Source organism: Diaporthe amygdali (genome assembly GCF_026229845.1).
Source record: "Diaporthe amygdali strain CAA958 chromosome Unknown NODE_8_length_1307975_cov_65_857355, whole genome shotgun sequence".
Lineage (NCBI taxonomy): Eukaryota > Fungi > Ascomycota > Sordariomycetes > Diaporthales > Diaporthaceae > Diaporthe > Diaporthe amygdali.
This window is the reverse complement of record NW_026517028.1, coordinates 397,561-411,552: the sequence shown is the minus strand read 5'-3', so window position 1 is coordinate 411,552 and position 13,992 is coordinate 397,561. Positions and strand designations below refer to the sequence as shown.

The 13,992-nt window shown below is 56.2% G+C and overlaps 8 protein-coding genes across 8 annotated transcripts; 4 read left to right on the top strand and 4 right to left on the bottom strand.

Annotated features, from left to right (window-relative positions):
* Positions 1 to 80: 80 nt before the first annotated feature.
* On the top strand, positions 81 to 485 carry J7T55_013358 (uncharacterized protein; the record flags this gene model as incomplete). The annotated part of the gene is made up of 2 exons (XM_053141146.1): positions 81 to 124; positions 182 to 485. 2 exons carry the CDS (start codon positions 81 to 83, stop codon positions 483 to 485), a joined length of 348 nt encoding a protein of 115 aa, XP_052995701.1.
* A 968-nt stretch (positions 486 to 1,453) lies between these two features.
* J7T55_013357 (nuclear polyadenylated rna-binding protein) lies at positions 1,454 to 3,431 on the top strand (the record flags this gene model as incomplete). The annotated part of the gene is made up of 4 exons (XM_053141145.1): positions 1,454 to 1,623; positions 1,869 to 1,909; positions 1,968 to 2,131; positions 2,199 to 3,431. The coding sequence occupies 4 exons, from the start codon at positions 1,454 to 1,456 to the stop codon at positions 3,429 to 3,431; spliced, it is 1,608 nt and encodes a 535-aa protein (XP_052995700.1).
* A 1,009-nt stretch (positions 3,432 to 4,440) lies between these two features.
* Positions 4,441 to 5,460, top strand: J7T55_013356 (phytanoyl-CoA dioxygenase family protein; the record flags this gene model as incomplete). The annotated part of the gene is made up of 2 exons (XM_053141144.1): positions 4,441 to 5,061; positions 5,128 to 5,460. The coding sequence occupies 2 exons, from the start codon at positions 4,441 to 4,443 to the stop codon at positions 5,458 to 5,460; spliced, it is 954 nt and encodes a 317-aa protein (XP_052995699.1).
* Positions 5,461 to 5,689: 229 nt separating this feature from the next.
* Positions 5,690 to 7,183, bottom strand: J7T55_013355 (uncharacterized protein; the record flags this gene model as incomplete). Its single annotated transcript, XM_053141143.1, has 1 exon — positions 5,690 to 7,183. The coding sequence occupies one exon, from the start codon at positions 7,181 to 7,183 to the stop codon at positions 5,690 to 5,692; it is 1,494 nt and encodes a 497-aa protein (XP_052995698.1).
* A 605-nt stretch (positions 7,184 to 7,788) lies between these two features.
* J7T55_013354 (uncharacterized protein) lies at positions 7,789 to 8,865 on the bottom strand (the record flags this gene model as incomplete). The annotated part of the gene is made up of 5 exons (XM_053141142.1): positions 7,789 to 7,867; positions 7,945 to 8,046; positions 8,115 to 8,149; positions 8,224 to 8,586; positions 8,776 to 8,865. The coding sequence occupies 5 exons, from the start codon at positions 8,863 to 8,865 to the stop codon at positions 7,789 to 7,791; spliced, it is 669 nt and encodes a 222-aa protein (XP_052995697.1).
* Positions 8,866 to 9,326: 461 nt separating this feature from the next.
* Positions 9,327 to 11,245, bottom strand: J7T55_013353 (eukaryotic translation initiation factor 2 beta subunit; the record flags this gene model as incomplete). The annotated part of the gene is made up of 6 exons (XM_053141141.1): positions 9,327 to 9,782; positions 9,846 to 9,909; positions 10,049 to 10,187; positions 10,267 to 10,468; positions 10,555 to 10,680; positions 11,234 to 11,245. 6 exons carry the CDS (start codon positions 11,243 to 11,245, stop codon positions 9,327 to 9,329), a joined length of 999 nt encoding a protein of 332 aa, XP_052995696.1.
* Positions 11,246 to 12,064: 819 nt separating this feature from the next.
* On the top strand, positions 12,065 to 12,536 carry J7T55_013352 (uncharacterized protein; the record flags this gene model as incomplete). The annotated part of the gene is made up of 2 exons (XM_053141139.1): positions 12,065 to 12,299; positions 12,433 to 12,536. The coding sequence occupies 2 exons, from the start codon at positions 12,065 to 12,067 to the stop codon at positions 12,534 to 12,536; spliced, it is 339 nt and encodes a 112-aa protein (XP_052995695.1).
* Positions 12,537 to 13,521: 985 nt separating this feature from the next.
* On the bottom strand, positions 13,522 to 13,992 carry J7T55_013351 (non-classical export protein; the record flags this gene model as incomplete). The annotated part of the gene is made up of 1 exon (XM_053141138.1): positions 13,522 to 13,992. One exon carries the CDS (start codon positions 13,990 to 13,992, stop codon positions 13,522 to 13,524), a length of 471 nt encoding a protein of 156 aa, XP_052995694.1.

Below are 13,992 nucleotides of genomic sequence, written 5' to 3'. Positions count from 1 at the left end.
CTCTTACAGCCTCACGGCTGATCTTAATCCTCCCCTCCCTTGTCTTTCCCCTTTGGTAGTACACCCCAGATTCATTCAAAATGACGGAACCTGAGAACTTTGAGGACGATCTCTTTGACGATCTGTACGCATCGCCTCGATGGAACTCTTTGGAAGCTGTCATCGCTAACTATCCATGCAGCTACAACGACGAGGCGCCCGCGCCAAGCGCTGCTGCTCCAGAGCCTGTCGCTCCGAAAGCTGAACCAGCTCCCGCCCCTGCCAAGCACGAGGACGACCAGAGTGCCGGCCAGCATGGCGCCGATACAATGTCTGGCGAGGACTCGCACATGAACGGCGCTGAGGAGTACGAGGAGGACGACGATGATGTCGACTTCAATCTCGGCAATGGCGACACACATGCTCCTGATACTCCATCCTACAGCCATGCGCCAGCAGCAGCAGCAGCCACGCACAAGAATCCCAATGCCAAAGAGGACGGGTAAGTCAGGTTTCTTTTCCTTCCCTATCACCGATTCGTTTTGCGCTTGTGTAATGGTTACACCTCCATGCCTGTCATCTCGGCACTGTGTCGACATGAACAATTCATTGGAGGGACACTGCTTTCGAGGATCCACCAGGCTGTGGCTGCCGTGAAGCAGAGTGCCCGGGAGGAGAGAGATGCCACCAGGTAAAATCTGCAGAGTGAAGAGAAGCATTCCGGATCAGAGCTGCGTCACCGTGGTCTAGTTTGCGGAGGTTGCTACAAATTCGTCAGTCGGGAGGCGAAGGACTCGTCATGTCGTGATTCAGCTTGGAGTGGCTGGGCATACAGTAAGGGATGACCTGGAGCTGTGGTTTCGATTGCGGCGTTTTGACTCTGGATTCCTCGGTGGCCGAGGTGGGCGCATGGGTGTTCAGCAACACACAGGCATCACAAGTGCTGCGCCATTCAACCAACAGAAGACAAGGTCAATGGCACAGTAAAGGCATGCAGGCAGCCAAAGCATCAAAGGACAGGAGTCAAGGCAGGGCCCCACACTACCTGAGAGACAGCCGAAAAGCGCAACCGATGCGATAGATCAGATCACAGGCACCAGTTGCCATGATCTCTGGGAGCTTCAAATAGCCCACAGAGAATCCTGTGGGCAGGGAAGACATGGAAGTTCCTCCCTCTTCTCCCAGGACTTGTAAAGAGATTTGGAAGCGGATAGCGCTCGAGCCAGTACCTAGCTTGACGATAGCAAGAGAGAGACAGAGAGACAGTCCGAACAAAGATCGCAAGAAGATTTCGACAATCTTTGCTGCTCCTGGCTTTCAATCATTCTGCGCTGCTCCCTCTTTTCTCACCTGGACGTGAGAACTCCGGGCTGTACCATACCAACCAGCAAGCAAGCAAGAAGCAGCCCGCCACTGAGCAACAATCTCAACACCTGATCACCGCTCAGCCTACTCAACGAATCAGGGAGCAAACATGGCCATGGCAATCCTAGATCCAACTGTGAAAGGAGAGGACTACTTGTCACTTAAAGTTGAGGACGACGATGACGATTGCTTTGATGATGACTACTCGACCAACTCCCTTACAGACCTGGCCACCATATCGAACCACCCCGGTCTAGTAAAAGATGAGGTGTATCAAAGGTGTGGACAGTCCAGAAAGGGTCACGGGAGCCAATGCAGCAAGCCGTACTTACATCATTGAGGCACCCGGACAAATAAGGTTGACTTGTTTGCTGTGGGTGGAGAGACAAGGCAGCACTTAGCACCCGTGATGGCTGGCTGCATGGCGGTTTACACTGGAATTTCTATGCGCGAACCAGCACTTTCACACAATTTTGCAAGCTCATGCTTCAAGGAACAAACGTGCTGACATGTGTGTTTTATAGGAAGATGTTCATTGGAGGACTGAACTGGGAGACCACAGATGGTGAGCGCTCTTTCGAACTCAGGTAGTGAGCAATTTTATGCTGACTCTTGCCTTCAAGAATCTCTTAGGGAATATTTTTCACAATTTGGCGAGGTCACTGAATGCACCGTGATGAGAGATGGCGCGACTGGCCGGTCTCGAGGTTTCGGCTTCCTCACCTTCAAGGACCCCAAGACGGTCAACGTCGTCATGGTCAAAGAGCACTACTTGGACGGCAAGATAGTGAGCATCAGCCCATTTTCCAATTGTCTAAATGGATTGAGTACTGACGAGACGGCAACAACAAAAGATTGACCCTAAGCGAGCTATACCTCGAGATGAGCAGGAAAAGACGAGCAAGATCTTTGTCGGTGGCGTAAGCCAAGAGACCACCGATGCCGAGTTCAAAGACTATTTCGCCCAGTTTGGCCGCGTCGTTGATGCTACGCTCATGATGGACAAGGACACTGGTCGACCCCGCGGCTTCGGCTTCGTCACCTTCGAGTCCGAAGCCGGTGTGGATGCGTGTCTCGCTACGGAGTTGGAGATTCACGGCAAACCAATCGAGGTCAAGAAGGCGCAACCTCGTGGTAACATGCGCGAAGAAGAGGAGGCGAAGGGCCGAGGCAACAACCGTTTCGGCAACCGGGGTAGAGGCTCTGGAAACAACTTTGACGACAACTCCTCACAAGGAGGGGCGATGACCGGTAGCAACAACGGCAACGGTGCGGGCGGCCCCAGTGGCTCGGCCATGGCACAGCAATGGAACCGCATGCAGCAGATGTTCCAGATGTGGCAGCAGCAGATGGCCATGAACCGCGGCATGGGCGGCATGAATCCTCAGGCGGCCATGATGCAGATGATGCAGATGCAACAGATGCAGCAGCAGATGATGATGCAGGCCCAGCAGCAAGGTGGCGCCGGCGCGGGGCGCGGTAGCCCAATGGGCAATATGGGCAATATGGGCGGCGGTCAGATGAACCCAGCCATGATGCAGCAGATGATGAACCAGATGGGCGCCCAGGGAGGTGTTCCTGCTGGGCCTCAGGGTGGCATGCAGCAACAAGCTCCCCCCACCGGCCCCAGCGGGAACCAGAATCGGCCCGGATACAATGCATACGAGCAGCAGATGTTTGAGCAGCAAAAGTATGACCAGCGCGGCGGCCGGCAGGGCAACAACAACATGGGCCAGCAGCAGGCCTACGGCATTGGCGGCGGCGGAGCTCCAACGTCGTGGGAGGGCATGTACGACGACGTGCCCCAGCCCAACGTGCCCAACCAGATGGGAGGGGGCGGCATGAGCCCCGCGTCCATGGGAAGCGGCCACAGCGGCGGCGGCGGCGGACGTGGCGGTGGCGGATTCCGAGGCCGCGGCGGCGGTGGCTTCCACCACCAGAACCACCAGCAGCAGCCGGCAGATCCAACCAAGGCTCCCCCGGCCAACGCGCCTACGGGCCCAAAGAATGCTGGCAGACCTGGTGCGAACTACCGTGGAGGTGGACGAGGTGGTGGTGCGAGGGGATTCCACCCCTATGGACGTTAGGCACGTTGGTAGTCGTGGTTCATCTCAACGGAGCCTCCCATCCTTGAAGAGCTTAAAGGGGGTTCTACTTGAGGCGAGTAATCTTCAGCCTGATCGTTGTTGGGCCATGACCGATAGACCGACCGCAACCCTCTCCAGCAAGGACTCGGCGCCAGCATGCAATCAATCTCTCAGATTGAGGCATCGCCGTGAATGGGCCGTTTCGACACGGACGGCGTGCCTGCTCAGCCGGCAGCACCGCAATCACATCTGTACATTAACAAACAAGTCTCTTTCATCTTCGGCGGCCCTCTTGCGCCTTGGCCCATGGGTCTTTCTCAAGGAGGTCACATAGTTGGTATCCCAGGACAGTGTGTTTCATTATCTCTGGCTACACAATGGGGAAGGGAGGCGGTAGTAATCTTAGCAGGCAAGCTTAAATCGGGGGCTGCTTAGTTGTTTCGTTAGCTGGACCATTAAATACGAATGAGGCTTGAGAAATCATTAATCTTCCTGGAATGCGATGTCAATTATGGGTCTGCTCTCCCTGTATCTAGTGGATTGCATACAGCATTGTGAAGATTGGCTGGCAATGTGGGAGCAAACGCATATGAAGTGCAGAGACAGCCATCTGGGATGAGGCATTGGTTCATCTAAGCGGGCTGACCAGCATCGACAAGCTCCCCAACACTGGCCGCACCCACTCTCCTACGTTCTATGTAATATAACAGCTACAATACGTGACGTTTACTGACATCTCATAACAATACCCAGAAATCCTAAAAATGCCAAGCTTGAGAATAAATTGTGCAAACAAATTGAAGCCATTGTAGATATGGACCTGGACAATCTATGGCTAGCCTCTTGCCCAGAGTGGGGTGCTGTCAGCCGTTACTTGGAACCATTTCCGAGGTAACTCACTCTTATCACTTGCCGACAATACGACAACAACCAGATCACATAGGCGTCCTTGAAGCAGGCCCAAGAAGATCTTACTTCAGCTTCGAAGAAATTCATACACCTCTTTACAATGACTGTGTCCTCTCACGTCTCGGGCGGTCTGACCGCCAGCCAAGTCACCTCCTTCCAGAACAACGGCTATCTCATCATCGAGGATGCCCTCTCACCGTCTACGGTGAAGTCCTTGCTAGACGAGACAAACTCGCTGCTGAGCAACTTTAGCCTGGATGACCACCCCATGACCAAGTTCAGCACGGGAGGCGAGGACGGACAAGATCACGTGGGTGACGACTACTTCCTGACCTCGGGCGACAAGATCCGCTTCTTCTTCGAGGAGGACGCCTTCGACCCAAAGGGCAACCTGACCAAGCCCAAGGAGAGGGCCATCAACAAGATCGGCCACTACCTGCACGCCCTCAGCCCGCCATTCGCCAGCTTACTGAACGGAGACAGCGGCGCGGCCACGCAGGCCGTGCCGGCGGAGATCGCGAGGTCGCTGGGCTACAGCGACCCGAGGTGTCTGCAGAGCATGGTGATTTGCAAGCAGCCTGAGATCGGGGGCGCGGTCCCGCCACATCAGGACAGCACCTTCCTGTACACAAACCCGCCGAGCGCCGTTGGGTTCTGGTACGCGCTCGAGGACGCGACGCTCGAGAATGGCTGTCTGAGCTTTTTGCCCGGATCGCACAAGGTAAGCAAGCACCTTCTTCATATCGCTCTGCCCCTTGTGTATCACAAAAACTGACGTTTAACGAAGTGGGCACCTATCTCAAAACGGCTCGTCCGTAAGGCAGAAAACGCAGGGACGGAGATGGCTTCCAACGACGGGCCGAGGTTCCCGCCTGGAGACGAATATGGTGAGAGGGCAGACACGCCGGCAAGGGATGAGGATTATATCCCCGGCGAGGTCAAGGCTGGGTCGCTGGTGCTCATCCACGGCAATATCCTCCACAAGAGTGAGAAGAACCTCAGCCAGAAGGGGAGGATCATCTACACCTTCCACATCATCGAGGGAGGAGGTGAGAGGGTGTATGACGAGAAGAACTGGCTGCAGCCTCCGGTGGAGGGCTTTACGAAGCTGTACTCTTGATATTACTTGCAATAAATCGATTTGTTGGCATCCTCCTGGCTGTTCTAAGCAATTTCTATGCACTATTTGGTCTACGGGAGTACCACGTTCTCTTTGAGTACAATCGGAATGTGTCTAAATGCTAATTATGTTTCAACATGCAAGAATTTCATCCTTCCATGGACCCAAACTGCCGGAGCGCTTCCTTCTTGATATGCATTCTACCAGTCACAGCTCGCCCGTGCCTCATTTACTCGATGAGAGGCTTCAGATCCGCAATCAAAGTATCCATCTCGTCAACAGTCCCAACAGGACCCCATGTCTCCCTTGCATTTGCTGCCCTTTCTTCGCTCGCAACAAATGTCTGAGGAAGACCATGACCCTTCTCATCCCCTAGCATTATTCTTGCCACACCTCTGCCGGCCAATGCACACCGCGGCATGCCATGTCCTGTGAATCCAGACGCGATGTACAAACCCTCGCCACCACCCAGAGCCTCTGGGACGGCACCGATCCACGGCGCCTGATCACGGCTATACGCCATAATCCCTGTCCATTCCATCGACGCTTCCAAGCCCTTCTCGGGGGCTTCATCGCCCTTCCGGTCAAGGTTGAGGACAGGCTCGAGTTCGGTACGCAGCCATGTGGCCACTTTGGGCTCGACGGTGTCGTCTCTCCATTCCCCAACAGCCATCCCCTTGGCGAGATGCCGGCCTCCCCCGAGGATCAGCTCCCCGTTCGGCAGCGGCCGCTGGACCAGGTACTCGTCCCTTGTGGTGTCTTGGCCATCCTCGCCCTCCAGTTTCCCGAAGAAGACGTATGAGTAGTCCAGCGCCACCCGCGGCTCGGGAGGCAGCAGCGCGCCGATCTGGCCCCTGACAGGGACAATGAGGTCCGAGAAGGCCGGGAGCAGCCGGGAGGTGTACCCGTTTGTGGCGAGCAGGACCTTTGCTGCAGAGACCCTGCCCCGGGGCGTAGTGACAACCCACCTGCGCGACTGCGCGTCCCTGGACACGCCCGTCACGGCAGTGTTGGTCTGCAGGTTGAACGTGTCCGGCCCGTGCTCGGCGACCAGCCTCTCCAGCACGTGGCACACGAGCTTGTACGGCCACATGGACGCGGCGTGCTTCTGCACGATGGCGCCGACGACGCCGGGGCGGTCGAGCCTGAGCTTCCCGAGCGTCAGGCCGCGCGCCCACTCCTCGTCCTCGGGCCCGTCCACGAGCCCCCCGTCGGCCGACACGACGGCGACCTTGTCGGCGAAGTCGGGGACCCTCCTGCGCAGCGCGGGGATGGCCCTGGCGGCGGCGTCGAAGACGTCCCGGCTCAGCATGGCGTGCACGCCGTTGACGGGCCGCCAGTCGCACGGGACGCCCTCGGCGGCGACGAGCCCGGCCAGGAACGAGTACGTCTCGAGCTCGAAGCGCGCCACCTCCTCGCTCGCGCCGTACAGGAAGGGCTGGCAGTGGCCGCCGTTGCGGCCCGTCGCGCCCCAGCAGGCCTCGCGCGCCTCGAGCACCAGCAGCGAGTCGTCCTTTGCTGGTGAGGAGGGCTCCTTGAGGAAGCGTGCTGCGAAGGACCCTGTCATGCCCGTGCCGATGATGATAGTGTCTACCTCCTTGGGCAAATCCGGGGTAGAGCGGTAGCCCAGAAGCTTCTTGGAGGGGTCCTTGTGCCAGTATGAGAGCGTGCTGTTGGGCACGGGGAGGCCGGACTGGCCCTCGACCATCTCGCGGAGGACCATGGCTGCAGAAATGCAGGACTGGGATGTCGTGCGGTGGCTGGGAGGACTGTGAATATGAGACGAGGAGATGCAAATATGGCAGGAATATTCGAATGGTCTGGTCAGTGATTGTTATAAGACCACTCGTCGATTGCTAGGATGTCGAATAAGGACGTTGAATCGAGCTGCCCGTTGCGTGATAGCCAACCGGCTTCGGACCGGGCTGCTTCGAGCGGGGATTCGGCCGACTGACATCGCCTTATCTGCGCCGGAGCAGCGAATCCCCCCGGTGTGCTGCAGTGATTACTTTATATGACATATTGGTGAGACTGGATTTCTGAACTCGAGATTCCCAGATCGCAGCCTCTAATTAGCTTGCTTCGGGCACGAATTAGGAAACTGCTGCGTAAGAATCTGCGTTGTTCACTGTGTTCTTCCGAGAAAAGGTATTCGCAGGTCACATCTGTCTCCAAGATATTGAACTGCCCGAGGACTTCACATCACATTTTCAACTATTAATTCTGATGTACAAGCTATCTTACAGCTCTTCATAGAGTGATTCGCCTTGGACTTCTGACAGGGTCCTTTTCCACTTGCAAAGCCCTGAGTCCATAATAAGCTTGCCCTCATGATATTCGCTCCTGCTTGTCTTCATCCTTCAACCGTGCAATGACCTTCTCGGTCAAGTATGGGCTCAGTCCCAGTCTACAAGAGGGTTACCAACGTCAGTCATGCTGGCGACATCGCAGCGGAACAGGAAGAATGAACTGGTTTCAACTTACATTCCCTCGTTCGTCACTATCCGGTACGTTCCGCTGGTCTGGAAATTCCCCTCGACGTTGCCCTGGTTGTCGACCTGGACACTGCCGAAGATATCCTCGGGCCTTGCCGAAGAGAAGTATTAGTTACTGCCCACCTTGATGCAAGTACACGGGTTAGGAATGGAGCTCACCATGCTATCCTTCCAAAGTCTGGCGGGTTTCTCCTCTGGAAAACAGAGAGTCAGCGGGTATGCAGATAGCCATGAAGTTTCAAAGCTACTAGAGGGAAGGAAAACTCACATCGCTAAGATGCACCCACCCCCCAGCCCCTCCACCCCCAGCACCACCCTGATCGCTCGCGCCACCGGCGCCATCCGAGCCGCCCTTCCGCTTGCCCTGGCCCCTCATCATGCCGCCCCCGAGGTTCATGCCCCCGGGGCTAGCGAACGCCTTGGCGGCGGCGCGGAGGTCGTCGTCGAGGTGGGCGTGCTGGGCGAGGACCTCGTTCAGGATGCGCAGGAAGCGCGGGTTCTCGCTGAAGGACCGCGGCGTGGGCGGGAGCTCCGTCGTCGTGCCGATGGCCAGGCCCGGGTTGGGCGGCTCCGCCGACAGGTAGGTGAGCAGGTAGGATGCCGAGGGGGACACCGGGTTGGGGAAGACTTTCTGTGGTTGGAGAGGTTAGTTTTATTTACATTATTTGGGTGGGCAGATGGGTGACATGCTCGGTTTGGGAGGCGGGATAAGATGAGCGAGACAGAAACAACGAGATGTCGCCTCTGAAGCTCATAAGTAGTGCTCATCACCATGTCACGGCGATGAGATTATGAAGTTGCAGGAGACTGGGGTACGTACAATATCGGGATTGTTGGATAATGTAGAAACAGCCCTAGTCACCACCGACCTGCGCAATTGGCCTGCGAACCGGAAGCGTGCGGCCAACATTTTGTTTTGAAATTCGAAGAGTACTCAGTGAGCAGCGAGCACTGTTACTATTTTCAAGTTCTCTCTCACATGAAGCTGCCAAAAAGTGTATGTTCATGCCGTCATTTACAAGTCTTTGTATGGCCGGTGGGCAGCTGCGGCAGGCAAAATCCCTGCCTATTCCATGTCCACTGCCGAGTCCAAGACGGGTGAGCTTGAGCCGCAACGACGACCAACAGCGGGGGCTCTGACCGGGACCAGCCCATATCGGAAGCAGGGGGCGGCGTGTGCGGTGCTTGAGCAAGAAAAGAGACATGAAGAATACAGATCTGCAGACACATAGAGCATCTATCACCACTGCAGGAGTAATTATCATGACTTGTTTGTGTGCTCAAAAGGACACGTGAAATTGCTTGTACCATTTCCTGGCCTCTATGTACCATCAAGATAAAACAGCCCAGCCAGCAAAAAAAGTGACCAATTTACGCCCGCATCTTTCTTCTCTTTCCGATCTGGGCAGAGAAACCGGTCTTGATAGCCGCAACGGACCGTCGCGATCCGCAAGAGTTGCAGGTAACGAAAGACAGACGGTTCTCTCCCTTGCTCAGCTCCGTGTCGGGCGACCGGCATGTCTTGCATGACACGTATTCGATGATGTACTTGCGCAGGACATTCTCCAGCTGTTTCGCCTGGAAACGACCCTTGATGACCAGACCTCCAGTACCGGCGGTGGAGCCGCTCGTACCCAATTCGGCAAACAAGAACGTGGTGACGTGCTCCTCGGATCGCTTCATACGCTTGCAAATCTCGGGAAGGTTGGCGAAGATGGTCTTCTTGTTTCCTTCACGCATACATTGGGGTGGTGGGATCTTGTAGCTCTTGGCGGCTCCGGTGGCGTGGTCGGGGTTCTTCTCGGAGAGAAGGCTGAAAAATCGGCTCTGCGAAGTGTGTTAGCGATTAGGTCGTCGTCAGACAGAAACCCGGCCAGAAGAGCGACATACCAAGAGAAGATCGTATTTGATGGGTGTTGTGTCATCGTGCTTCCAGATACCAGTTCCTACTTTCCTGTTGAAGGAGATCTGGTCAGTATGCGTAACCTTCAAGTGTGATGCCCACTCTGTGTGCTTTGTCGCGCCAGCCAGCAGAAGTAAAACGTCCAGCACGAGGCCATGGAGGTGTGGAGTGGCCAGGGAGAGACACTAACATGTCACCGTCTTGGGCTTGCTCCTCAGCAGCGGCATCGCCACCTTCCTTGTCGAGGTCCAGCGCAGCAAGCTTGGCCGCGAAGTCGTCATCGCCCTCCTTCGCCTTGGGCTTCTTCTTCTTCTTCTTGATACCCAGGTCTGTTGCCAAAAGTGTCAGCCAAGTCGACCCTACCGAGCGGTTGTTCACGTGAGGGGCGGGGTTATGTACCGAGTCCACCGTCGCCTTCAGCAGCAGCGTCGTCTCCAGCTGGCTCGGCGTCGTCGGCGATCTTGACCTTCTTCTTCTTCTTCTTCATGAGGCCCAAGTCGAGGCCATCATCGCCGGCCTCGGGGGGAGGGGTCTCGGTCTCGGCGGGAGCTGCGGAGGGATTAGTCGACGCGAGGGTCTCTGATAGTGGCTCGGTGGACGGACTGTGAGACTGTGCGGGATGTCAGCAAACAGCTTGATTCTTTGGCTCCTGGCCGCATGGCCAGACCGGGGGCAACGGGGATGATTGTCACTGACCAAGGCGGTATCCTTCTCCTCGTTAGGAGTAGACATGATTTCGACGCTGCCGTCGGCACCGACGACGAGTTTCTCTTCGGTGAATGCGACGGATTTACGCGCGGGTCTCGACGTGTCGGGTTGCTCCTGGGGTGGAGAGGTTTAGTGTGGGGACGATTGCGATTCCGAATCGAGGCTTGCTCGTTGACGAGAGATAGGAAAGAGCACAAGGGAGACCGGATTGTGCTGCGAGGATGCAGTGAAGGGTATGGTAGTCCGTTGAAAGACGACAGGTGTTGATGATGTGTGGAGTGAGTCAACTCTAATGGCCTGCTTTTTTTGGCGGGGCTAGGCAAGCGGGCGAGCAGGGGTGGCCAGGGCTGCCGGAACTGGAGTCTGGCCTGGCCTGGAGCAGGGGAGCTCGGGGGTGGTGTGCTGCGCTGCGCGGCGCTGAACCTGCAACAGACAAGGTGTGTGTGGCACTGGCTCCTCTTTGTTCAGAGCCTGAGCCTGAGCCTGTGCCTGAGCCTGTACCAGTACCTACCTGGGCACGCCTGTGCCTAGGGTGAAAGGGTGTTCGGGAAAATGGGCCTCGACTCGAGAGCGCTATGCAGTGCGAGGCAAGGCAAGATGCAGACGGGGAGGGGAAGAGGCAGACCGTATCTCTCATCGACAACCCGGACTAAGCTGCTGGACGTACCTCGTTCGCCATCTTGTCGTTCTTCGTTAGACAGCACTCAGATTTACCTCCTTCTAATGTGTGGCCCGCTGGCTGGCTGATCAATCAGAGTGAAGACTGGGCTGGTCTTGATTTTTGGGTGGTAGGTACGCTGCTGTAGTGCGTATTCGGGGCCTCCAAGTCTCCCTTTTGTGATCTTTTGTGGGCGTTTTGCAGAAGTGAGTCTGCGATATGAGTCGGATGCCGATGACGAGGGGCGCATCTATGAGTAAGAACGGCGTTTGGAGGGACGGTAAGGCGAACTTATCGCGCTCTGCAATTCCTCGCACAATGACGAAATGCACGTCTATCAGTCATCCTCAGGACGAACTCCCAGCTCTGGGAGGGGACCCGGGCCGAGTCAGCTGACCCGCTGAGAGCCTCCAAAGATTCCCCTGCTAGGCGGGCGGGATGTTGAAACAGCACCCTTGCCCCCAGCTAGTTTGACCTAAGAACGCCTCCTAGCAGAGGAACCCGACCTCGGCACCCAGTTGTTCTGCAGGCTGTTGACTACAGCACATAGTTCTGCTGTAGGGCGGATCATATTGTGTTTAGATCGATCCATCACTTGCGATCCCGACCAACTTTAACCACCTACCACCAAGGCACCGCACTGGACTGCTGCAAATGTCACACTGCGCCAGGTAGCACATACACCGACCTACCTAGTCTAGGTACAGACCGACCGACCGACCGACCAAGCTCCGTAGCCCCTTGTCTACGTCACCAGCTCTCCTCCCCCATCCACCTCTCCCCTTCGGTCCCCGAATTCCTCACCGCATAGCCAGCCGCCCGCACGCATATCCAGGCAACATGTCCGCATCCGACTCGTACGTGATGTCCGACATGGCCACCTCAGAAGCCCATGACGACGACCTCGACTCGTTGCCCTCGATATCCAGCGACCTGCTGAGCTCCGAGGCCAGCGAGAGCCCCAGCGACGCGCAGAAGGAGTGGGAGGAGAGCCTGGAGCAGATCCAGCTGCTGCTGACCATGGTCGTCGTGCCCTTCGCGGGCAAGTACCTCGGGAGGAAGTTTGCGTATTGGAGTACGTTGGCCCCCCACCCCCGCCCCCTTTTGTTTTCAAGCGCATGAGAAGAGACAAACCCCACAGGGGCGGCGTGTTAAACCGAGATGCTCTGCTTGCTTGCTTGCTTGCTGACACACAAGGTACCGCATAGGCTGGGCACGATACATGGAGTGGGCGCACAACGTTGACATACGGTGGACCAACAAGAAGACCTGGCAGGCCGCGGGTGTCGCTGAGGCGGCTGCTACGTTATGATCAGGCATGCGATGCTTTCGACACAGTCACAGACAGGCTTTCCTCGTGGTTACGGAGGACGGAGCCGACAACAGGAGTGCCCTTTTTTCGGCGTGTGCGACACGAGGAAATAACTCGTGCCAGAGGCAGACAGGAAATCATTGGAACTTGATTAGTCCAAGCCTTGACTACATGGCTGAACCATGGTTGAACCACGGCTGGGTCAACCACATGGATGTGAATGAGAGGAGTTGCGTATATGTTCGTGGAAGACTGCATTTGGTGAACATGGTTGTTACCAGTTCCCAAGAAGAGGAAATGGGTATATTGTCCTGCCGTCGACTAGAGGTAGAAAGGACACAAAATGCATATCGAATGCCAAAGCAGGGCCATTTAGTCAAAGCAGTTCCGCCCATTGGAGCAAACGTGGGCATATAGATACTGTGCAATGATTCATGAGGATGTATAGGCGGGATATATACGAGTTTCCAACTTGTCTTTGTTTCCGGTCATCCCGTCCGCTGAGTAGGCTGTTCCCATATATGCCTCGAGGCCGAAGTCTCAGCGTGTTCATGGATAGTCAGGCATGTCTCATAGATTTCGTTACGAATTCCGACCATGAGCATAAAGAGCTAGCAGGGTGCGATAATTTGTTCCGGACTATTGGTCAACGTCGCCTATTACAAGTCAATTACTATATTTCTCGGTACGTCTAATTCAGTCAAACAAAAGCCCATATCCAGTACTCATTATACATGTCCTGATCCTTGGTCTCACGCAGGCATGCGGCCCGTATGACCTCTCCCGGGGTTTTGCCTTTAACGCCGCCTAAGCACTCAGACCTGCCTGTCGTGATCATTTTCGGCGCCTAGCACTGCCGTCCGCCCTATCCGATGTCCCAACCTTTCATCCCTTGTTTTCCGACCGTCCGTCCCGTCATGACATATTCGTGACTATCATACCCTTCATGGCCATCGCGGCGGCTCTGCCAGACCGTCGCACCTGCTTAGACCTTAACCTGCGCCATGTGAGGGCCGCCTGACCGGATCGAGCCGCCGCCCCTCCGGTAGCCCATCAGCGCAAGGGCCATGGAGGCCGCGAAGGTGATGAATAAGAACCACATGAAGACGGTGCTGGCCTGCAGCTCGCGGCACTTCTTCTCATTGTCCTCATTCCCGCACTTTGGCACGCCCAGCAGCGCGGCCAGGACGACGGCGTCAATGAAGGTGAAGAGCACGACCAAGGCGTCGGTGGCCATGACGACAATGGGGATGGCGAGCGACTCGACAAAGGCCACGGCGAGCCCGTAGAGGGTCACGAGCCAGCCCAGGACGGTGACAAACATGGAGAAGTTCACGGCTGCGGCGGAGACGAAGGAGCCATTGTTGCTGGTTGCGATGACATTTCCGAGGAGGGCGGTCAAGATGATGATCCAGAGGAGCTGCAGGGCTCGAATGGCTATTTGGATGATCTCCAT